Source organism: Syngnathus scovelli, chromosome 9 (genome assembly GCF_024217435.2).
Source record: "Syngnathus scovelli strain Florida chromosome 9, RoL_Ssco_1.2, whole genome shotgun sequence".
Taxonomy (NCBI): domain Eukaryota; kingdom Metazoa; phylum Chordata; class Actinopteri; order Syngnathiformes; family Syngnathidae; genus Syngnathus; species Syngnathus scovelli.
Window position 1 is genome coordinate 7,806,026 of NC_090855.1, and position 21,261 is coordinate 7,827,286.

Genomic DNA, 21,261 nt, shown 5'->3' on the forward strand with positions numbered 1-21,261 from the left:
ATCATTTGATTGGATAATCACCGGAAACGTCCGTATTCATAATTAGACCAAATTTGTCACGTATGCTGCATTCGAGGAATGTCGGAAGTCAGACAACTACAGACACGACTTTTACCACTGATGACAAATTATTCATTTGTCAATCAACTGGACTTTATTGTTCCGTGTATACACAACAGAGCCTTGAAAATTCAGCAAAACTTTGTCTTCTGTCAAGAAGATAGTCGATTACATCATTGGTTCTACTAAGCAGCTGCAAGCAAAAGTCAAGACAGCTGCTTGCAAACTGAGCAGCAGCAATTTATGTCCATGGTACGTAGTGCAGCCTACAGGAATGAAATGAGGCTGAAATGTGAAATGAATATCTTCTTGAGAAACATAATGCTACCAGAATAGAATGCATTCAGTTGCATGGTGAATGAAATAGCATTTATTTTCATGTTTACATGCAGTGAAAAACATAAAGGACCAAAATACATATAGAAGCCAATGTGTGGCCCATCTCTCCAATAATATTGTTAATTAATTATAGCCAATTCGCAGTTGATATACAGCATTATTGTCCGTCAGACTCCGGTAAGGACACCAGTGATCTTGAGGAAAGTCTGCGCGAAACAGACTGTTGCTGAGGCTGATTGTGCTCAGATTCACAGTGTTCTATGAGTGAGGGGGGAGGCAGCAAGTGACCATGTCTGGTTCCGGCTATGGGAGGATCCAGAGGGGGAAAGAAATACCTGAAGTCACAACAAATGAGACGACAAAGACAAGAATGGGAGGTGGACAAACAGAATTAAGTAGAAAATGGCATTAAAAGAAAATGAAATCACATACTGTGACAGAAGAATGACTGAAGTTATGGTATATAGAGATACACATTATTTCTTGTCATTTTGGACCAGAATAACTACAAACTCAAGCCTTCATAGACAAAATATTCATGCATAATGACACAAATAGCAAAGCGGAACTTTATCATCTGAGACGAGCAGCTCTAGTAGACTAGACAGGAAAGTCCTTTCACATTCAGCATGCGACAGTCTGTATTGTTTGTAAGCACACCATTAGAAAATGAGGGGGACTGTGTTCATATTACAAAAGTGGTTGCAAAACTAAAGCACTTTGTTAGACATTAAATGTTAGACTTTAAAAAACAAAACATTTTATGAAAATGCAAACATACACGATAAGGACAATGAGTGTGTTGAATCAGATACTTAAATATGTTCTGTGTTCCAAATACTACACCATGAGACTATAGATCTGAGATGAACATTCATCATGACATCATTTACATTTTAAAACGAGTATTAAACATTTTGTTTTCATCCAAAATATACATGCATTACTTTATTTTCTACTGCTACTACAGAAGGGCAAGATGTCAGTAGAGTTTGGCTTAAGGATACAACTCAAATGTAGCTAGGGGATGTGTATTTTAATTTCAAATCTGGATTTTGAAAGATTGCGACAATAGCTGATCAAATGAATCATTTGAATGTTCCCCTGTGACACACTACTTCAGACTAGAAAACGTTTCTTTGGATTTGAAATGATAGCCACAGCTTATATGAACATGTTTATTCGGTTTACATTGCATGGTGGTTAGCCCTGGTACACTGCAAAATCAAAGCATGGGATTATTAACAAGCATCAGTACAAAACAAAACAAAACAAGATTTTTCCCCCCCCAAAAAAGAAAAAGAGAACAAGATGTAGATGGTTGCACAAATTGAATGCCAACAACGTGTATGCCGGAAAGCCGCAAGCCAAGCTCTTTGCATAAGTGCAGTTTGGCTCGGAGAGTTTGCCAGTGAAGCGGTCAGAGTCCCGGGCAGTGCGAGGCATACCGGGTTGTCAGTTCGGGCCGGCTCAGGTTGGGATGGGTGAGTGGTGTCAGGCAAACCACACCACCTACCTTCCTGCGGAAATTCCATTTAGGGCATTCTGGGCGGTCTGAGCAGAGGAGCCCACCAAGGTTCTCATGGCTGTGGGCTGACCAGATGAACCAGTCAGTGGGCTGCCGTCTCCCTTCAAGATGCCCGTGCACTTCCAGTTGTCCATGTAGTTGGCTGTGGAAGGACATCAGGTTAACGAAAGCAAAATGTTCAAAATGGTTTAAAGTTGTCAACATGGCGGTGGGTATTTCATTCGATTGTAAAATAATAATTTGATATCATTTAAATATTAAAACCAATGAGGTTTGGGGTGACGTGTAGCCAGCACTGAAAAGGTAGGAGGAACACTCTCAGCGGTCACGAACCTTTCCATAGACGCACACAGCCATCATCCCCAGAGGAGGCCAGCAAGGTGCTGGTGATGTTCCAGCTCACGCGCCACACTTGCGAGTTGTGGTTGTCAAACTGGGCGACAATCTGCACCTCAAACTTGGTGGATCCTGTAGAGGTGCTTTCCTTCCTGAAGGAGTTTGAAGCACTACATGTAAGTACTTGGCGTAATGTTGCAATCCATATCTGTGACTCACATATTAAAACGTCATCTTAAAAAAAATAATAATAATAATCAAAAGAAAACACTGTCACCTTAGAGGGACAAGCTTAAAGATCCGGACATCTTTCGTTGCAATAGCGAGGACATGGAAAGATCGTCCCAGGTTTGGAGCAAATGCAATGTCATGCACTGCATCCGTGATGGTCATCAGAGACTCCGCTTTGGCATATTTCCTTTCCCACAATGGCAGGTACAAAACGTAACGTGAATTAAGTTAGCACTTAGTAAGTGTTGTTTACACTGGAAACCATATGACACACAACACTGGAAGAAACCTTACCTTGTGGTTTCATTGTATTCATAGATCTGAACTTTGCCACCATATGTCACGTTGCTGTCGTCGCTTCCCACGGCAAACATTGGCGGGTGAGCCCTAGAGCTGGTTTGGAAAAACATGCAGACGATTCAACTTGATGTAGCGCAATAGAGTCACATTTCAAAAGGCCCAAACTCAGTTCAACTTGGCCTAAACACTGGAACTTGTCGTGTCACTTACTGCTATAAACATGATAAAAATGGAACATCGCAAGAACAAACCAAGTAAACAATCTTAATTTTGTATCAACGTATTTTAGCTAATCAGCAAGACGAAAATGGCTTCAAAGTAAAACCTCCTGTGGTTTGAATTGAACAATCAACGGTCAACAGTCTGAAGGAATGACTCATAATGTCAAGGTCTCAAAATTCAACCTTAACATTTCCACTGAGTCGCACTTCCCAATAACCTGACTCAAACTCAGATTGGAATCAGGCACAGACAACCCAGATAAGGCCATCCCGAAAATTTTGGAAGTGTATAAAACAATCTATGCAGACCTTGTAGGGTGAGCTTTTAAGTTCACTAACCGAGACTCCATATGTCAGATATGGAAGATTTTAATTACTGGTACACAATGCTTTTAAACCTTGAATCAAACATCACTCTGACCTGGAGGGGTTCCAAGAAATGCAGCTGCAGCTGAGCTTGCAAGAGATTTCATGCTGCAGGGACCACTGACTGAGGTTCATGACATCTGGAGCCTCATAGATCCTCACCACTCCATCCGCAGAACACGTGGTCAGCATAAGGCCCATGTGTTTGGGAGCAAATTTCACATCAGTCACTGATGTTCGACTGTCCACAAGTGTGGTTCTTTTTATCTGCAAGAAAATAACAGGATATCAGCACAAGATGATCATGTGTCAAAGATAAGGGTGTAAACATTGCTTCTTGATACTTAGGGTGGTTAAATTACATTTACTCTTGTATCTTATATTTTACTCTTGGCTATTGAAAAAAAAATTCTAAAAATGTCACTTATGCTGCTATGACTCTCAGTGACTTTTGAAACAAGATCATTTAAATAAGTTTGATCAGAAAAGAGTATTTAATTTAAATGAGTTATTTTTTCTGGAATTGTACTGACCCAGTGGCTCTGCACTCTCTGTTTGTCATTTGACTCTCCTACAATCTCCTCCCAAACAGCAGCTGTCCTGTCAAAGGAGCATGAAGCGAGAACTTGTCCAAATTCTGGATGAGCCCAGGTCACTCTCCACACTGATCCACTATGTGTCTGGAGGCAGAAATAAATTAGCTAGTCAAGCTTAGCTTTCATGAAAATTTCTGTAGAAATGCTGCCACCAAAGTTGGAGCGGGTTCATCATACCTTCCAGCTGGCAGTGCAGTGCCACTCTCCATTCTCACTTTTATCCCAAACCTGAAATTAAATCAAATACGATCTTACCTAATGTCACAGTCTCTGAGGCCAGGGCATCAATATCAAACACCACTATACTTTGAGATACATTCAAATCTTTACAGGCGATCGGGGGAATCCTCTGTTTCGGTGTGCAGCATGACCTAGCTTGTATGCTACTTGAGACAAATTCATATTTCCGACGAAACCACACATTACTAAAACTGGTAGGTAATAAATTCATTACTCACGTCCTTTAACGAATTAGCAAATGAAACAAAGTTGAAGTCCGCGCAATGTTTACAGAACGTGGGTAGGCTCGTCAAATGGCTACTTAGGCTAACATGAGTTAACTTACTTTTACACTTTGGTCACTGGAACAAGTCGCCATTCTCCGGCCATGAAAATCATACGACACATCATGAATGAGATCTTTATGATCTGCTGCAATGCTGCGTGCAACAAACATGTTTGCTAATACAGGTCACAAGTAAGAACACACACACTCCTCAGGCTAACTTGCTTGTTATGACGTGAGTACGGTATTTGTTGGCGGGTAACTCAAAATGACCATGTGATGACTCGTAATGACCGCAGCGAGGCGCATTTACTCAATTTGCTAACGCGTCTCGTCAGGGGTGTAAGAAAAAAATCATTTATAAAATGCGCATATTTTTACGTAGCTTTATAATGTAGCCATAGTATCAAGGTACATAGAAAATATGAACAGTGACGGCACTTGGGCCGCTCTATCATCATCGGCTTCTTCTTCGTCTTTTTTTTCTTCTTCTGCTTCTTCTTCCTCTCCTCTACAACGGCTATTTGTAAACTGAGTGCATTATTGCCATCTATTGGCCTACAGTGGTTACTGCTGCGGCAAAATTGTGACTTAAAATAGGCCTACACATTTTGTAATCAAGAAAATAAAATTGTCATCAAGAGCTTACATTTTATTATTCTTTTATCGAATACATCTTTTATCCATCTCTTCTCATTTAATGTTGTCCTCAAAAACCCAAATAGATCTGTAATGTAATTAAATTGGGCGGCACATTGACTTTTGTTCCCAGGTTATGTCTTATTATCAAGATACCTTCTCTAAAAGGTACAATTGATCACTTCATTACAATTATACCAGACAATCGGACTTTGCAATGGTTCTTCAGATATTTATTAACTCCATGGGCTTTCTAGTTTACCAAGTATGGGGAAAAAAAACAAATACATAATTCAAAGTGCAGATGGCTGAACACATCATATTCCACCCCTGCTTCATCAATCATTAGCTTGCCAGGTATGCTAAAACACAAAACTTGAAAAATGTGCTGCATTATGATTGTCAATGTTTCATCAATTATATTTTACTGTCATTTGTTTATTTATTTTTTTTAAAACTCAAAACCCAAAACTGGAATTTAAAACTATTCCAACACCATTCAAAAACAATGTGGTTTCCAAAAGCGATATGCAAAAAGCTTGGACTCGAGGGGGCGGAGGAGAGCTGGCAAGCAAACGTCATCTGCGACTGCGTGCAGTTGTAGTGGACCAGTCACAGACGGACAGACAGACAGACAGACAGACAAACAGACAGACTCCCCGCAGGGATCCCCACGGTCTCACGCACACTCACACCCACGCTTACACACGGCTTTGAACTGTGTCGATGGCTTCCAGAGAAGACTAACTTGGTGAAGGCTGCCGCAAACATTTAGTCATCCAGAAAGACTCCGGGGCGCTCTCCACATTACAATGGAGCAAGAATTTGAAGACATTAATTTCTCTGGGGGATGGCAAAACATTTACAACGTAAGTTTGTCGGTATTTACTGGGCCTTTAGTGTTTTGATGACGCGCGTTTGCTAATTAAACGACTAGTGAGCTAATTGTATAGCTAAGACAGTTCTTAGCTTCTTTTTTTTTTCCAACTTAAACCTGCGATCGAGTCGTCTAATTGTAGTCACGTGGCTATTTATTCTATTTTTGTGAATGAGATTTTTTTTTTAACCCACCCACTTTACTCGAAAGATTAAGCAGAACTAGCTTTCTGTGCTAGTAGACCACGACTTCCGTAGCAATAAAACGTGCAAATGCAGTGTTCCAAGTTGAGCTCAGTTAGCTAATGCCATTTGACCGCAGCACACGCACTTGCACACCCCAGCGTCAGTTTCTGAGAAGTCGTCATCATCAGGACTTCCAAAGAAGGCACGTGTTGTGCACCGCCATCTCCAAGGGAGCCGTGCGTTCACATTATCACACTTAGGTTCCGGTTTAACCCAAGCTCTGACCATGTCAGATAAAACCTACTTATAGATTTTCAAAAGCGACGCTCACGCAACCAACACAACAAAAGCGGCATTGACAATAAAAACAAACCGCTTCAGTTCAATCGCAGCTTGTGAAGTTGTTGTTACATGTTAGTACATGTACAATGAGATCTTTTGAAGAGGTGTTTACGAATAATAATCTTAATAGTAAATAGTTGTGGTTAGAGGTTTTGGCACTGGTTTGTATTTTTGTTTCACTTTGAATCGTGTTGCAATTTCTGCTGCTTCAGCAATTTAGCTTTTAAACAAAACAAGCACACCCACACCTTTTAATTAACATGAGCTCCTCGGTACCAAAAGATAATCATTGCAGAGGGTATTTTATTTATGATTGACTTCAGTTGCTTGCATACAAATATTTAGTACTCTGGAGTGCTTCCGGAAATGTGTAGTTCAAAATTTGTCAGGGTTAAAATCCGTGAAATTTGGTGTGATTCCTCATGCAATTTTTATGGGTCGTTAACTTTACTTCAGACTCTGGAACTTAACTTTCCCAAGTCACCCGTTGACTCACCACAACATCTTAGCGCTGCCTCTGGCTGTCATGGTAATGAAAGTATACTCACCTTTAGGCTTGTTTGCATGTGATAGGACCACCAATGGAAATAGGCTGAATTAAGTGGGATTTACAAAGAGGGTGTTGAGTGTGCTGTAATGCTTGATGCTTGGGGTGTTATGACGAAAGCACAGCAGACATGTTAGACACCTGGGAAAAAACTGCCAACTAAAATTTAAGTGTTAGCTGTTTTGTTGCTGTCGAATCTACTGTCAAAAATGTTTCGTATGGAGTAAAAATATGATTGAATATTTGATAACAAAACATTGTTTTAAAATGTATAGGTAATTTGTATCCCAGAAGCTCAAATGTGCATATCTTATGAAATGGCATTCTTACTGGCTTATTTTCAGAAAATAACTATTACTATTATAAACAAAATAACTATTATAAACAAAAGTCAATGTTTTGCTGAAGCATGTGAACACAGCAAATAAAATATATCATTAATTAAACTGCAAGTATTGCAAAAGACCAGTCAAGCGGGAAAGCGTGCCAACTGAAACAAATGCAGCATGCATTTACATTGCATTACTGGCAGAGTTCAACCTTGCTTCTCGTCCTGACTAAAACAGCTATGTCATCTTGATGGACAAGACAGATTTTTAATGACCTAACATTCTTTATGTTATTCTCTGCTTTGACAGGAAATCCGTAATCAAGCCAGTGAATATCCCTACAATGTGGCAAAACTTCCTGTGAATCGCAATTTGAATCGCTACAGGGATGTTAGTCCATGTAAGTCTCATATGTCACTTGTGTGTTGAGAGGGGGATAATGTGTATCAATTTGGAAAGGTAATATTGTGTTGAGGTAACAAGAGAAAGTAAACAACATTCAATTCATTCAGCATTAAGAACATACAAAAATAATGACAAGAAGTTGATGGGGTCAATAATGTCTTTGTAACTTCAGTAGTTGTGATTCTGTCTCTTCTGATTTTAGACGATCACAGCCGTGTAAAACTTGCAAGCTCCGAAAATGACTACATCAATGCAAGTTTAGTCACAGTGGACGAAGCCCGTCGAGCTTATATTCTTTCTCAGGTGAGGTGTGTTACCAGTAAGTCTGTAAGGGTTCACTCAACGGCGGATTTGGGGAAAAAAATGTTTTTGCGCCTGCCGCGTCTAATTTTTTTTATTGACATTTATAGGGGCCTTTAAGAAACACTTGTGGTCACTTCTGGCTGATGATTTGGGAGCAGTGTTCCAAAGCTGTTATCATGCTGAACAGAATCATCGAAAAGGGATCCGTAAGTACATTTCAGCTCATCTCACCAGCAGTCTTCATTGTTTTTTTGTGAGGCATTGACATGGATTTATAGATATTACAAAATAAAGCACCGCATTTTTCAGTCTGAAGTATTTAAAATCTGATTGATTGTGATAGTCATCAAATAAATATTGAATTATCAGCAGGCCTGCTTTGCGTTGGCAAATTTAGCTGCTTTCATGATTGTGTTTTTGCCAGGCTGAAGTGCTGATCTTAAGCTATAATTTATTTTTCATTTTTACAGGAAAAGTGTGCACAATACTGGCCGACTACAGAGGAACTCCAAATGTCTTTCACTGACACGGGTTTTGTTGTCAGGCTGATTTCAGAGGAGGACCATTCCTATTTCACAATCCGAGTGCTAAAATTACAAAACACAAAGGTAAGCTCTAGTCTTGGCAAAGGAAGACTTACGGGGCATGTTTGGATAAGACATTTTGTGTGACAAATTGTTTTGTCAGCTGCAACTTCTATTGTTTTATTATGTTCCCATGAGTTGTGCTGTCAAACCCTGCAGCAAAATTGAAATGAAACGCTTTAGTGAGAACTGCAGTTATATCCTTCTTGTAATTCTTCTCCAGTGACGAATCATCCTGTTTATGCAGAACTCTATTCACACAGTCCTCGGGTCACGGTTAAACACCACTCATTGTTTGTTACAGACAGAGGAGTGGAGATCCATTTATCACTTTCACTACACCGCATGGCCGGATTTTGGTGTTCCAGAATCGCCTGCGTCCTTCCTCAACTTCCTTTTCAAAGTTCGGGAGTCTGGTTCACTGGGAACAGAGCACGGGCCCTCGGTTGTGCACTGCAGTGCTGGGATTGGGCGTTCCGGGACCTTTGCCTTGGTAGACACCTGCCTGGTCTTGGTGAGAGCAGAGATTGTCCCAAAATGTGGATAATACGTGTTGCGAAGGGTTGACAAAGCGTCACAAATTCACCCCCCAAAAATCGATATATTAATAACCAGGTGCAGATGAGAACAGAAAATCTTGCCTCATCATGCATACACAGATGCACATAAATAAAAATTTAAAAAAATTCCCAAATTCAATAGCTGACTCTCCATTATCATTAAAATGCCAGACAAGACTGCCATCTTAGTCAAAATATTTGAATATTTGACTTTTACTAGAGGGGCAAGGCAACTGTGTGAACCTTTATATCAAATGTGTTTTACAGATGGATCGGAGGAATAATCCGTCCTCTGTGGACATACAGAAGGTCCTTCTGGACATGAGGGAATACCGCATGGGCCTCATCCAGACTGCTGACCAACTGCGCTTTTCCTACATGGCCGTCATCGAGGGAGCCAAACTCCTTGGGACCAACGGTTCAGCACAGGTAGCTCTTTAGCTGGATGTGATAGTGAGAATTATTAGTTCAATACAGTTGGTTTTAGTTGGTAAAGTGATTTTTGATTCTCTCTGCAGAATATTTAAATTGGGCCCACAACCTTTTGCTACTCTGCCAAATGAATAAACACCTTTCCATATGATATTGTAGTTCTCCGTGTGATCTGAATTATTCTTTGTATCAGGTCCAATCGGAACTGATTTCCAGAGGTGACCTGGAGACAGACATGGCTCCACCTAACCCTCCACCTCGACCTCACTTAAACAACAGCAGACCTTGCCTGGAGTCCCAGCTCCCCTCAAAAGACAGCATGCCCCTGCTTGTGGAGAAGCCTCAGTACCAAGGCGACAGCGAGGCAGACATCGCTGGATGGTAAGGGAAAAAAAAAAAGTATTTTTATCTATCTGTCAAAGAAAACTCACTCAGTTGAAATGTAATAAAGAAAAGATGGCCTCATAGATTATTAATCCAATAAGGAACGTTAAGTAACCTACAGTGGAGGAAATAAGTATTTGATCCCTCACTAAGTTTGTGAATTTGCCCTCTGATAAGGAAGTGAACAGTCTATAATTTTAAAGGTTGGTTCTTTTTAACAATGAGACACGGAATATAGAAAAGAAAAACTCGCGACATAAACATTGAGTGTTTTTGATGACTCATTGCTTCCCTTTCTCTTGCAGTGTGAAGAGGCGACACCGTGAAGAGAGGATTGCCAGCACCACACAGAAGGTCCAGCAAATGAAACAGAGACTGAGCGACTCGGAGAGAAAAAAAGAAAAGTGGCAGTATTGGAGACCCATTCTGCTTAATGTCGGCGCTGGTGCCGCGTTGGCTTTTGGTCTGCTGGTGTGCTGGATGTACTCCCAGTGAGCATCTCACAGTCACTTTGAACTGACTCTTATTTTGCACCAGTACCTGAGATTAGGTACTTCTCAAAGTAAATTTAGAGGGTATTTATTTCTTAAGGTCACAATGCAGGAGCGCTAGATCAAATGACTGTGTATATTTTTAATAGATCTGAACAAAATTAGTTAACATCTCAGGATCTTGGTGCCAGCATGATGAGTTCCTTTTCTTATTGTCTCTGAATGTACTGTATCATTTCATGGAAAATTTAGATGAAAGGTGCAGTGCAAAATTTGATTTTATTTTTTTCATTTTTTATTTACAATGGTCAAATGTTTGTAACCCATACTCGTTCACATCTTTACATTTAGAAATTCATACTTTTCAGGAATTTGATACTCGAGTGTTGGAGTTTCTTCTCACTCCACCATCACGCGTTGAGTTTCATTCATGCATTTAATATGTTTGAAATGCAGCACTTGCTCTTCAATTCACATTCAGCAGGGCATCCCAAAATAGATTAACTATATATTTTTAGACTGGACACGTAGAAAGAGCTGCCTTGCTTTTGTTTCACCTCGGAAAAAAAAAGTTATTTTTTTTCATTTTATGGGTGAATGTTTAGCTTTCATGTCGTTTGTTTGGAACCGACAAATGGTTGGGGTCCTTCACCTCATGGTGCGCCTATTGACCCACTGGATGGGCTCATTTTTGTGTCATTACAGGTCATCCCGCTGTTGCCCTTCAAAGAAACCAAAGCAAACTTGGTCATTTTCTCCATCTTTATTTTTTGTACCCCTGTTAGGTAGAATGTATATTCCGTTGGATCTGTGACACAACTGACTCTGATTACTTGTTACACCTTGGTGTTGCATGTAACTAACCGTACTGGTTTGCGACTAACTGGGACCAAGCTTATATTAGGTGGAAGTGCACAGCGGATTCATTTTCCTCTGTGAGCAAATGTAAATGTCTGTGTTTGCTGTTTGAGGATGTGCCTTTGTGTGATTTTAAATGGAGCAAATGTGTGCTACCAGGTTTCCTGTAATCTCAAAATTGGAATTTGTGTGAGCTTTTATTTCCCCTGAATAAAAAAGAAAAAAACATGCTCCCAAGGACTTTGTCGATTCTGTCATAGGCATGGTCTTAATGGGTTTGGATGTTTTGACGTTGACTGAATAGTTCCCCGTCTGGCTCTTATCAATTTTTCATTGAGGACATAATTTTTTTTTATTTATGGCATTCCATTTATTTTTGCTTTCCAGATCCAATGTTTTAAGTTTGGTACTATGTCAAGTTACAATGATTATAAAAATGTTTTGAACAAAACAACATGAAATACTTCTTAAATAAAACAATATCCTTTTTTTCCCCAAAAAACTTGGCCTTGCAGCTGTTATTTTCCAAAAGACACATTACAGTTTTCATGACAGCTTTTATCTTTTCTGCTCTACCTTTGCAAGAATATTACTCAGTGCATGAGTTTAATCATTCTTGGCAGATTGGCAGTTTTCTACCAATGGATTCTAGGAAGTGATTCAGTATTTCAAGTGAAGTTCTGGCTATGCTGTTGCCTGAAGTACTTACTTTGGTTTTTAAAAATGATTTCCAAATGAACAAATGTTCACATGAATGTACTGGGAAAATGTTCTCAATTGCGTGAATAGAGGGCTGTCATTCCTGCACCACCTTTGCACTTATGTTGCACCACAACCCGTGGAACATGCATCTCTACTCAAACAACCGTCCTCTGCGTGATCCCTTATGAGCTCCAGTGACTTCAGTAGTAGTAGACACTAGCAGAAGTTTGCTATCCCAAAGACCCAAATTTTAGTTCTTTGGGCATATTGGCCAAAAATCCAAACCTGTGATGTCATCCATCCAATCGTGTCATTCGGCTACTTGATTAGCTATCTGCTCCAGAAGATGGTTCTCCGTGGGCATCTGCTCTGTCAAATCAGTGCTGAGTTTCCAGACACCAACTGTCCCATCTGTTTTTCCCACTGCAAGGAGGCCAGGATTTTGACGGTTGAAGGCCAAACAGGTTGCAGCATGACCAATGCCTCCTGATTCGATCGTGGCTGCTGGTCTCAGGGACCGGCGACTCAGATCAAATATTTGAACCTCACCTGGTGGAAGAAGAGTGCATTTGGAGGGCTTGACATAAACGTTTGCGAAGTAAGCTTTTCATTCTTTTTTTTTTTTCAGAATGCTGATAATGATTAGACTCACCTATGGCAAAGGTTGCGTCAATTAAAAATGTTAGATTTTCCTCTGCGAAGACCCTCATTACTATGTACTGAATTTGTGGGAGGTTGTTAGGTAGGTGGTTCAGATTATTGCCTCATTTTTTTCTTAAGCACACAAGGTTAAAAAAAAAAAAAAATCATCCTTTAATCTCTTTAGTACTAGTCGTTTTTTTCCTCAATGTTAATCAGTGGCTTTTCCTCAATGTTAATCAGTGGCTTTGCAGTCTCCCGTTTAAAAAGATTATTTTTATTGACAGTGAGATTTCCAACACTTTTGATACAGTACCTTGTCCGGTGGCTGCAGCAAAAAGCAGCGGCCTGGTTGGAGACCATTGCACTTTAAAAACATAAGTGTCAGACACTCGAAGTGAGCGCAGTGGGTTGGTCTGCAGCAGAGAATGGAGGTGAGCCAGACCATCAGTTCCTGCACTCAAAAACAGGTTCCTAATGAAAACAAACCAGCCACTTGTGAGTCACCGGTTATATTTGGACAGGATTTATTTAGTTATACGACCTTAAATCTGTACCTATGAAAAGGTGAACAGTGTATGGAGTGGACAGGGCCACTAGCAGGCCTAAAGGAGAAGACTGTTGGAGTTCTTAGTGGCACACTGAGACATTCAGATGGGACTGCTGCTGGTGTCTGGGAGGAGAGGGAGCATCTAAGCAGAAGGCCACCCTCGGAGCCTACTAAGAACGTGTCTGGGTCCCATGGAGACAGATCCAAGGAGGTGACACCCACAGTGCCGGTGCCTTGCCCCTAAAAAACAAAATAAAATTGTTTGTTTATGCAATAGATCATTAAAATAACCTCTCTTGACCAATTTAAGACAACATTTGATTTGAAAAAGGAGATATAATTAAGAAATGTCTGGAATTTCCCTTTGTGGTGCAAATAAAGAAATATCTCATCTCTTTGAATATGAACATTTTGTTGCTTTGAAATAAATTTCAAAGTATTCCTTTGTCTTGGAACACAGAGCCTTACCTTGAAGCTGCTGCTGCTGCTGGAAAGTATTTGCTGTTGCACAAGCGCAAAGGCCGATTTCAGGACACATTTTCCTTGCTCCGTGTTCACTGTCCACAGAAGAATCCTCCCTCCAGAGCATGCACTCAGAACACCAAACTCTCCTTTATTACGAAGGGGCACCCAGGTAACCTAAGTACATATAGCAACATTCAGATGAGCCGTATTATATTCCAACAATTATCACTTCACTGTACCGTGTGCATGAATAAACTGGTAAACATGGAAAAATGTAGGACTATTGTGGGAAGTTTTTTGAAATGTACTCTTCCCACCACGCCCGCTTTTGGTTCCTTTATAGCGCCACACAAGGGAAAAAGATCATTGGACTCACTCACCTGACAAACAGGCTCTCTGTGGCTATCTGCAGACATGCCAGTTTGCGCCAGTACTGGATCTGTAGACTGACTGGTGTCCCAGACTATCACTTCCCCAGTATACAAACCACCTGCAGCCACAGCAGCACAGACACTCAAATACATGTCTGTCAAATAATAATGCAATGAAGCACAGCCTGCGTCATATACCTGCCATGAGAGCAGGGTGCTTGGGGTGGCAACACAGAGATGTCACTGCAGTTGGAACATCTATGACCAGATCAGCTTGTTTGGGGTTCAGACCTCCATGATCAATGTTCCACATACAAATATATGACTTGTCATTGCTCCAATCACCTTCTGTCAACCTGACAATCACACAGGCATATTGTCTTCCTCAATGAGTGACTTATACATTCTCGACAGAAGCTTGCTGCAGGAGAGCTTTTCAAAGTTTCTCAGATAGGTAAAGGACACCAAGCTTGGGAATGATTCCAAGTACGACTCATGGGAAGAAACATACCGGCCATAAGCACAGGCTATTACTGCACCGGTACAACTCCAAGACACACTCGTTATGTGAAGACCTCGCTCTAAGGCCTTGGGATGTTGAAGTTGATGAAGGCAAAAAACCTAAATAAAATGATAAAAGTGGAATAAACACAAGTTATAATATTGATGTGTCTAACATTTGATGGCCTGCAAGTTTTACTACTTACCATCTGATTGTGTTCTTCCCAGTTCACCTGAAAGCCATCGAAAGCATGACTTTTGGAATTTTTGACCAACTCTCGGATGACTTGGCCTTCAACTTGATCTAGGAACTCCTTCAAGCCCGGCAAACGGAGCACAGTGTCGGGGTCCTGTAGGAACTGTGTCGTTACATGATCCTGGAGCTCTGTTTGAGTACTTCCAACAACACTGGAACGAGTCTGTACTCCTGCTTCAGCACTGTGAATGGTTCTGGTCTGACAGCCTCTCTGAAACATGTACATAAGTACCCACACAATTAGAATGCGAAGGAAGCACAGAAGATTAATGGATTTTGATATGGTTAGTTGACTTCCTGTTCAAATTTGCAGACCAATAACAACTAGTAAGAAGGTTGACTTAAACGTCGGCATTTCTATGTATATTTATTAGTTTTGATTTACACTGTAAGTTTGCAATTCTTACTATGACCTCCTTGTCCATGTACTTTGCAAGATAACTGCAGATTGTGCACAAATAAATGAAACGTACAGACTCCTGCGACGACTGCTGAGATTTTCTCCAGGATGACTGGATATTTACTGACACTTGGTCTTCGTCCGTAAACATGTTAATACTTATGATTATGAAATGATGAAATGAAGGTAAACAGCTACCTTGACTACTAAATATACTATTAAACATCCGTCAACAAAAACTGACTTCTTCTTCGCCTCGCAAGCATAAATAGGGTGCAACACTGCCATCTTTTGGTGCATTATTGCCACCTTCTTTGCCACATCAAAAATGGCGGCAACGTCGACGTGACCGACTCCCGAAGGGTCCTTACCAACCCCACGTCGCATTCCATGACGTAGAGGACACCCGGAATAAGTAGTTTTTAAAGATATTTTGATGAAGCATGCATTAACATGTGTATACGGTGCGGTTTTATGTTCACGTTTAACGAAAAAAATATAAGCAGTTCTGAAAATGGATAAATGGAAAGACATGGGAGTCATCAGGCATATGCAAAGACACTTTCCCGCTTGTTTGTCGCGGTCGACGAACAGTTGAGTTGTTTACATTGATCCTAGTCGTTCTCAAGCAGTAAATGCACTTTTTACCTGTAACTAGATTACCGTTACCGTTCTCTGGAGCATTGCTACTATAATGGCTCTTCCTCCGGAGAAGGCCTCTGAGCTGAAGCAAATCATTCACAACCATCTGATTAAGGTGACGATCCTGTAACGTTGATCGTTTATGGGCACTTGAAATGACAAACGCTCTTCGTCCATGTTTTGTCACATGCTTAATTTAACTTGAACGCATGCACAAACTGTATACCGATTTTCACTAATCAAAGCCTTCGTTTTTTTTCTTAAGGACATCAACTTTTCATAATTATACTTTATAAGTAGTGTATATTTAATCATATTTAGGAATTACAAGTTACATTGTGTACATTGAAGCAAATATACAATGCAATCTTTTTCCTTTACTGTTGTTCCTGCATAAGATGGATATTCATGGAAAGATCCGAGAGGTGTTGTCTGAGACTTTGAGGGATGACCAAGGTAGAACGCATCAAGTGTTATCTGAAGCAGACTTTCTCCATGCACTGCAGCGCAGAGGCATCATTGATGACGTGATGAAGGACCTACAAGTTCCACAGGTTGCTCCACACTCTTACTTGAATATTTATTTTGCCTTTTATTCTGTTAATCCACTGTTAATTGATTTAATCTAAATATTTGTATTCTCATTTTCTTTCTCTTTCTATTCTCACATTCTGCTTTGCTAGATAGCATCTATGCATATGGAAGCAGGATCTCCTCCAAAATCCAGTTCTCAGTTGACGAACGAAGAAAGGTTTCGCCCGACAAAAAGTATAAAATATAAGCAAATGAGTCAAAATCAGTTCCACAGACAAGAACTTATTACATACTAAAACTGTTTTTGACATTGCAGCCAATATTGACCCATCTAGACGTTACCTGTATTTGCAAGTGCTTGGTGGCAAGGCCTTCTTGGAGCACTTACAGGAGCCAGAGCCTTTACCTGGTCAGGTGTGCTCCACATTCAAGTTATTCCTGCACTTCCGAAATCAGAGGTTTCACTCCAAGCCAGTGCCCTGTGCCTGTGATCCTGACCTGCACGAAGGCTTCCTCTTCCAAATCCACATAAATGGCACAGGTCAATAAAAATGATGATTACAATTGGGCCATTCTTACATGTTACGGTCAGCTATGTTGTAGATGTGACTTTAAATCTTACCATGCTGTAACATTCATTTGGTTCTGCAGGAGAAGGAAGTAAGATGGCAGATGCAACTGCTATGCTGTCCATTTGTGATCCGATTCACTTGGTGCTGATCAGAACTGACACTTCCAGTGAGACGGCTCTGGTCTCATCCTACTTCCTAGACTGGAGGACAGTCCTCAGTTCACCGAATGGGAAGACATGCTTGGCTGTGGAGCTGATGGGAGTGGGTGAGAGAACTTGTGTGTTTTTTTAAGAATGTTTAAAGAATAAATCCAATATTCTATTAATCATTAAAAAAAAAAAAAGCCTAATAACCACGACATTAAACGTGTTTAAAAATATACCTTATATCCCTATATTAATTCCCAAACGTGTGTTGTGTCACCAGGAAGTGAAAGCAAGTTAACGGCTGGTGTTTTGACACTCAGTCTGGAGCTATATCCTCCTCTCACAGAAAAACTGAGTGCTGACATCATCAGCACACAGGTACACAACACCAACGCTGATTTAAATTCTGTATTTTTTCTTACCCTGTTCATCCACTTAACGATCCATCATTGCAGATGTCATCGGTGTAAGCCTGCCTGAGCATATTTGTGACATTGCATATTTGTTATTCAGCAATCTCTGGAAAAGCAGAGGACAGCAGAAAAGGAGAGGATCTTCCTGGTTTATGCCAAACAGTGGTGGAGGGAGTTTCTTGAAATCCGCTCATCGAACCAGTCCAAAATGGTCAAAATTTTTGCCCAGGTTTGCTCATGTTTACGTAAAAAAAACAACAACAATTTTTTGGAAACATTTGTGGGAAGATTACCCAGCTAGGTTTCTATATAATCCTCAGGATGAAAATGGAATCAACAGGCCGGTGTGCTCCTATGTGCATATCCTCCGGGCCGGCCGACTGCTAGATAGTCCTCGACGGGCGGCCCGCTTTGTTAGCCTCCTGGCGCATGAGAAGGCCCCAGTGGTGGGAGGAGGAGAGAAGCATGAGCAGTGGTGCACATTATTTGCTTTCCTGTGCCGAGGAAAGGTAATATTAACAATTGTTGCTTCAGTAAAAATGAATTTAAGTTGTCCATGACATCAAATTCACTCATATCAACTATAGCATTTATTTTATTTGCACAGTTTAGTGATATCTAACACAGAATCACACATTACACTTTTTGCTTAACGCTCAACAATTGTAATCTCAAAGTTGCATTTTTTATTTTATTTTTTTTACATTATATTGTATTTATGACAGCATGATAGCCTTTCTGAGAAGAAAGGGTTTGTGCAGTCATGCCTTTTCCTGTGGATTTCCCGGACCACCACAGGATAAATGTTTCCCGCTGCTCTGCTTTTTGTGCCTGGCAAGACAGACACAACACAGCTCTCGCAAAGTGGCGCTTGTCTGCTATGATTTATGACTTTCATTCCAAGGAAAATTAATTTAGCCTCATCTGTCCCCAGCCTGTTCGGATGCTGCCGTCCATATTAGCACTACAGGGGAACATCTATCATTCTGAGATGTCGTGAGCTCAAGCCAGCATACTGCAGCAGCAGTCAGCTCTAGTTGCACCTCTTTACACGAAATCCTTTTCCAGGATGAAGACAGTTGCTTGCTGGCACTGTCACAAAGCATATTGAACAGACTGAAATTCAGCTGGTGGACATTTAACATCACAGTTGTGAAAATTACAGTCAATTACTGATAGATTTTATTTCTATTCCAGCAGTTCCCTTTCACGACAAAAACATGTTTCACAAACAAGTCGTGTACATAAATTGATCCTTCATCCTTCAAATGTCGCTTATCGTGTTGAATACTTTTCTGTGCAATTTAACATGGTCAGTGTAGGTGTTGCATAATGATCACCAGATTGATGTCAAGAGATTAGCAGACTATAAATAATGCATTTGACCTTATTTGTGTGTCACCCACAGGGGGACTGTGAGGATCACTCAACCTTGTTGTGCAGCCTCTTGCTGGGCTTTGGCCTTGATGCTTATGTTTGTGTGGGCACCAAAGCTAAGGGGATACCTCACACCTGGGTCATGACCCGAGGTACCGATGGAAGTATAACTTTCTGGGAGAGCTTGACTGCACACAGGTTTGTTTTTACTCTCATACTAACAAAATCACTCCGCAAAACAGTCGTGCTTCCAGATCAGGCAATTTGGATTTCTCTGTCTGTACTCGGAAGACGTTTTGCCTTTCTCGGAAGAGAGGCGAAAAATTTTCTGAGACGAGCTGAGGAATTTATTTGCGATCAATTCAATCCCTTGAGAACAAAACAACCTGGATGAGAGAAGATCCAGAGGCACGCGTCTGTTAATTTGAACAATATGCTTTTAAATTTGCTTATTGTTACTGTCATGTGCCGTGCCAGAGACGCTCGGCCGGCAGCTTCCCTCAGCCACACCCTTTCGTTGTCAGCATGTCTGTCACCTGCTCCCTCTTGTTACCTGATGTATTTAAACCCTGCCCATGTGTTCCTCCTTGTCTACTGTTGTGTCTCGTCTGTGTCCACGCCTAGTGTTCCTGTTGTCTGGTTTCCCCCGGTCTTGTCTGGAGGCTCACGGTCAGAATTTTATCCGTGTTCAAGTGGACTTCTGTCGGTCTGTCTATTTGCTGGCCGTGAGTCTCTGTCCCATATGTGTCTTCGTTTCCCCACCTGACTCCCTTCCAACTCCCTTTCCCTTCAATAAACCCTGGTTCAAGCTGCAATTGGTCGCCTGGCTCCACTCATTTCCTGACAGATTCATACGTCTGGTCAGGTACCTTCATCAAGCCATTGATCCCAATGCCCCACCTTTGGCCCCCCAGCCTAAACCCTCATACCCCTACCGTACTGTGGGCTGCGTCTTCAACCACCAGAGCTTCCTGGCTAACTGTCAACCCTCTGATGCTGTGGAGCTGTGTGTCTTTGACCTCCAGGTAAAGCAGCAGATGTTTATTCTGTAACTTGCATATGCCAATAATTCTTCTACAAAATTGGTTTGGGAGATAACACGATAGATTTTAGTCTGATATTTAAAATAGCATTTGAAACGTGCCATTTCTTTCCTTTTAGAATCAATCTCGGTGGAAAGCAATGAGTGAAGAGGCTCTGAAGTCAGTGTGTGACTGTGGCTCCCTCAACTCTCTGCCTCCTCTTCCTCCACTCACCTCATCATCTCTTGATGCTGCTGCTGTTAGCAATCAGCTGGAGCTAGAGATGAGGTACTTGATCTCCGAGCACAGGAAGGTACGACATAGTGCTGCAGTTTTGGAGTTTCCAATCATTTATACGGTTATTTTCTCTGCACTCAGGAGCAAATTGAAACTCCTAATGTCGTTGTGTGTCATTTTCAGGACTTGAATCTGACAACAGTCTGGGATGACCACCTGTCCTACCTGCTGTCATCAGCCTTGTCAGCCTATGAGATGGAGCGCTGCACCGGGGTCTCTTGTGGAAATGAGGAATTCCAGGATGCAGTAAGGAGGGCTGTTCCAGACGGGCACACTTTTAAAGGCTTCCCTATTCACTTCCTGCACCGCAATGCCCGTAGAGCTTTTGCCACATGCCTCAAGTAAGCTTGGAACTTTTAATACAGCCCACTCAAATGTTATGGCAGTTATGCAAATCTGAGTGTTTCTCTTAACACAAGGTTTTTAATTCTCACTTTTGATATTTCCTGCTATATGTGGTGACAAGAAGTTATTCAGTTCTGTGTCTTGTGTTGTTGTGCAGGTCCCGCTTCTGCGAGGAGATAGTGTGTTGTCGTGGTGACCACGTGAGGCTGGCCCTTCGTGTTCGAGTTTTTATTTATCCAGAGAATGTATGTGCCGTGTGGTTTATGTTTGCTTGTAAGTATCGCTGTGTGCTCTGACAGTCTCAGACTGATGTCTGCGATGATGTCAAAACTATCAATTTAAAGCACTGTTTATTGCACATTGAGACTCAAGGTTTTATTACATACAATATTATGATTAAGAAACTTACAGGTACATTTGATGACTCTATTTTCATGATAATGCAGACAGTTCTTTGACTGGCTGTCTCTGCTTTTCTTATATTGCAGTCTTGCACTTTTCAACTGTGTTTGTCTAGAGTTGTAAATAAAGATTTTCTCATTTTTGTGAACTTTGAAACATTTGTAATACAGTATAGTGACATACCACAGTGTGTTATACGTTGTATTTTT

At 41.0% G+C, this 21,261-nt stretch overlaps 4 protein-coding genes across 6 annotated transcripts; 2 read left to right on the plus strand and 2 right to left on the minus strand.

Annotated features, from left to right (window-relative positions):
• Window positions 1-407: 407 nt before the first annotated feature.
• On the minus strand, window positions 408-4,963 carry seh1l (SEH1-like (S. cerevisiae)). The gene is made up of 9 exons (XM_049729623.2): window positions 4,543-4,963; window positions 4,155-4,205; window positions 3,915-4,061; window positions 3,437-3,648; window positions 2,789-2,887; window positions 2,541-2,681; window positions 2,261-2,415; window positions 1,916-2,069; window positions 408-734 (listed from the first exon to the last, which is right to left on the minus strand). Exons 1-9 carry the CDS (start codon window positions 4,651-4,653, stop codon window positions 557-559), a joined length of 1,248 nt encoding a protein of 415 aa, XP_049585580.1. The 5' UTR covers window positions 4,654-4,963; the 3' UTR covers window positions 408-556.
• A 740-nt stretch (window positions 4,964-5,703) lies between these two features.
• Window positions 5,704-11,920, plus strand: ptpn2a (protein tyrosine phosphatase non-receptor type 2a). The gene is made up of 9 exons (XM_049729624.1): window positions 5,704-5,990; window positions 7,711-7,801; window positions 8,009-8,109; window positions 8,217-8,315; window positions 8,580-8,717; window positions 8,998-9,207; window positions 9,521-9,682; window positions 9,879-10,066; window positions 10,375-11,920. The coding sequence occupies exons 1-9, from the start codon at window positions 5,934-5,936 to the stop codon at window positions 10,562-10,564; spliced, it is 1,236 nt and encodes a 411-aa protein (XP_049585581.1). The 5' UTR covers window positions 5,704-5,933; the 3' UTR covers window positions 10,565-11,920.
• On the minus strand, window positions 11,309-15,697 carry dync2i2 (dynein 2 intermediate chain 2). Of its 2 annotated transcripts, none has more exons than XM_049729622.2 (9): window positions 15,501-15,697; window positions 14,853-15,113; window positions 14,657-14,766; window positions 14,344-14,501; window positions 14,155-14,264; window positions 13,778-13,948; window positions 13,317-13,549; window positions 13,076-13,233; window positions 11,309-12,669 (listed from the first exon to the last, which is right to left on the minus strand). In XM_049729622.2, exons 1-9 carry the CDS (start codon window positions 15,687-15,689, stop codon window positions 12,431-12,433), a joined length of 1,629 nt encoding a protein of 542 aa, XP_049585579.2. In that variant the 5' UTR covers window positions 15,690-15,697; the 3' UTR covers window positions 11,309-12,430. The 2 variants fall into 2 exon arrangements, with proteins under 2 accessions (XP_049585579.2, XP_049585578.1); XM_049729621.2 differs by having other exon boundaries at window positions 15,376-15,572.
• Window positions 15,698-15,713: 16 nt separating this feature from the next.
• On the plus strand, window positions 15,714-21,239 carry cep76 (centrosomal protein 76). 2 transcript variants are annotated; one of them, XM_068651826.1, is made up of 13 exons: window positions 15,714-16,059; window positions 16,343-16,498; window positions 16,628-16,712; window positions 16,795-17,019; window positions 17,130-17,315; window positions 17,477-17,574; window positions 17,710-17,838; window positions 17,930-18,118; window positions 19,018-19,184; window positions 19,852-20,011; window positions 20,148-20,321; window positions 20,429-20,646; window positions 20,808-21,239. In XM_068651826.1, exons 1-13 carry the CDS (start codon window positions 15,997-15,999, stop codon window positions 20,944-20,946), a joined length of 1,989 nt encoding a protein of 662 aa, XP_068507927.1. In that variant the 5' UTR covers window positions 15,714-15,996; the 3' UTR covers window positions 20,947-21,239. The 2 variants fall into 2 exon arrangements, with proteins under 2 accessions (XP_068507927.1, XP_049585576.1); XM_049729619.2 differs by having other exon boundaries at window positions 20,429-20,551.
• Window positions 21,240-21,261: the final 22 nt, after the last annotated feature.

Bases quoted from the DNA above. Each gene is read 5' to 3' on its own strand.
- seh1l (XM_049729623.2), bottom strand. From the start codon at position 4,653: ATGTTTGTTGCACGCAGCATTGCAGCAGATCATAAAGATCTCATTCAT. The intron at 2,070-2,260 runs GTTCGTGACCGC...GTCCTTCCACAG, and splicing joins CTGTGTGCGTCTATGGAAAG to CCAACTACATGGACAACTGG. The intron at 735-1,915 runs GTAGGTGGTGTG...TTGTGACTTCAG, and splicing joins AATGGAATTTCCGCAGGAAG to GTATTTCTTTCCCCCTCTGG.
- ptpn2a (XM_049729624.1), top strand. From the start codon at position 5,934: ATGGAGCAAGAATTTGAAGACATTAATTTCTCTGGGGGATGGCAAAAC. The intron at 7,802-8,008 runs GTAAGTCTCATA...TTCTGATTTTAG, and splicing joins CTACAGGGATGTTAGTCCAT to ACGATCACAGCCGTGTAAAA. The intron at 10,067-10,374 runs GTAAGGGAAAAA...TTTCTCTTGCAG, and splicing joins GAGGCAGACATCGCTGGATG to TGTGAAGAGGCGACACCGTG.
- dync2i2 (XM_049729622.2), bottom strand. From the start codon at position 15,689: ATGCGACGTGGGGTTGGTAAGGACCCTTCGGGAGTCGGTCACGTCGAC. The intron at 14,265-14,343 runs GTATATGACGCA...CTGTGGCTGCAG, and splicing joins GCACCCTGCTCTCATGGCAG to GTGGTTTGTATACTGGGGAA. The intron at 12,670-13,075 runs GTACTGTATCAA...TTCTTCCACCAG, and splicing joins TGCTGCAGCCACCGGACAAG to GTGAGGTTCAAATATTTGAT.
- cep76 (XM_068651826.1), top strand. From the start codon at position 15,997: ATGGCTCTTCCTCCGGAGAAGGCCTCTGAGCTGAAGCAAATCATTCAC. The intron at 16,060-16,342 runs GTGACGATCCTG...TTCCTGCATAAG, and splicing joins TTCACAACCATCTGATTAAG to ATGGATATTCATGGAAAGAT. The intron at 19,185-19,851 runs GTTTGTTTTTAC...ACGTCTGGTCAG, and splicing joins GAGAGCTTGACTGCACACAG to GTACCTTCATCAAGCCATTG.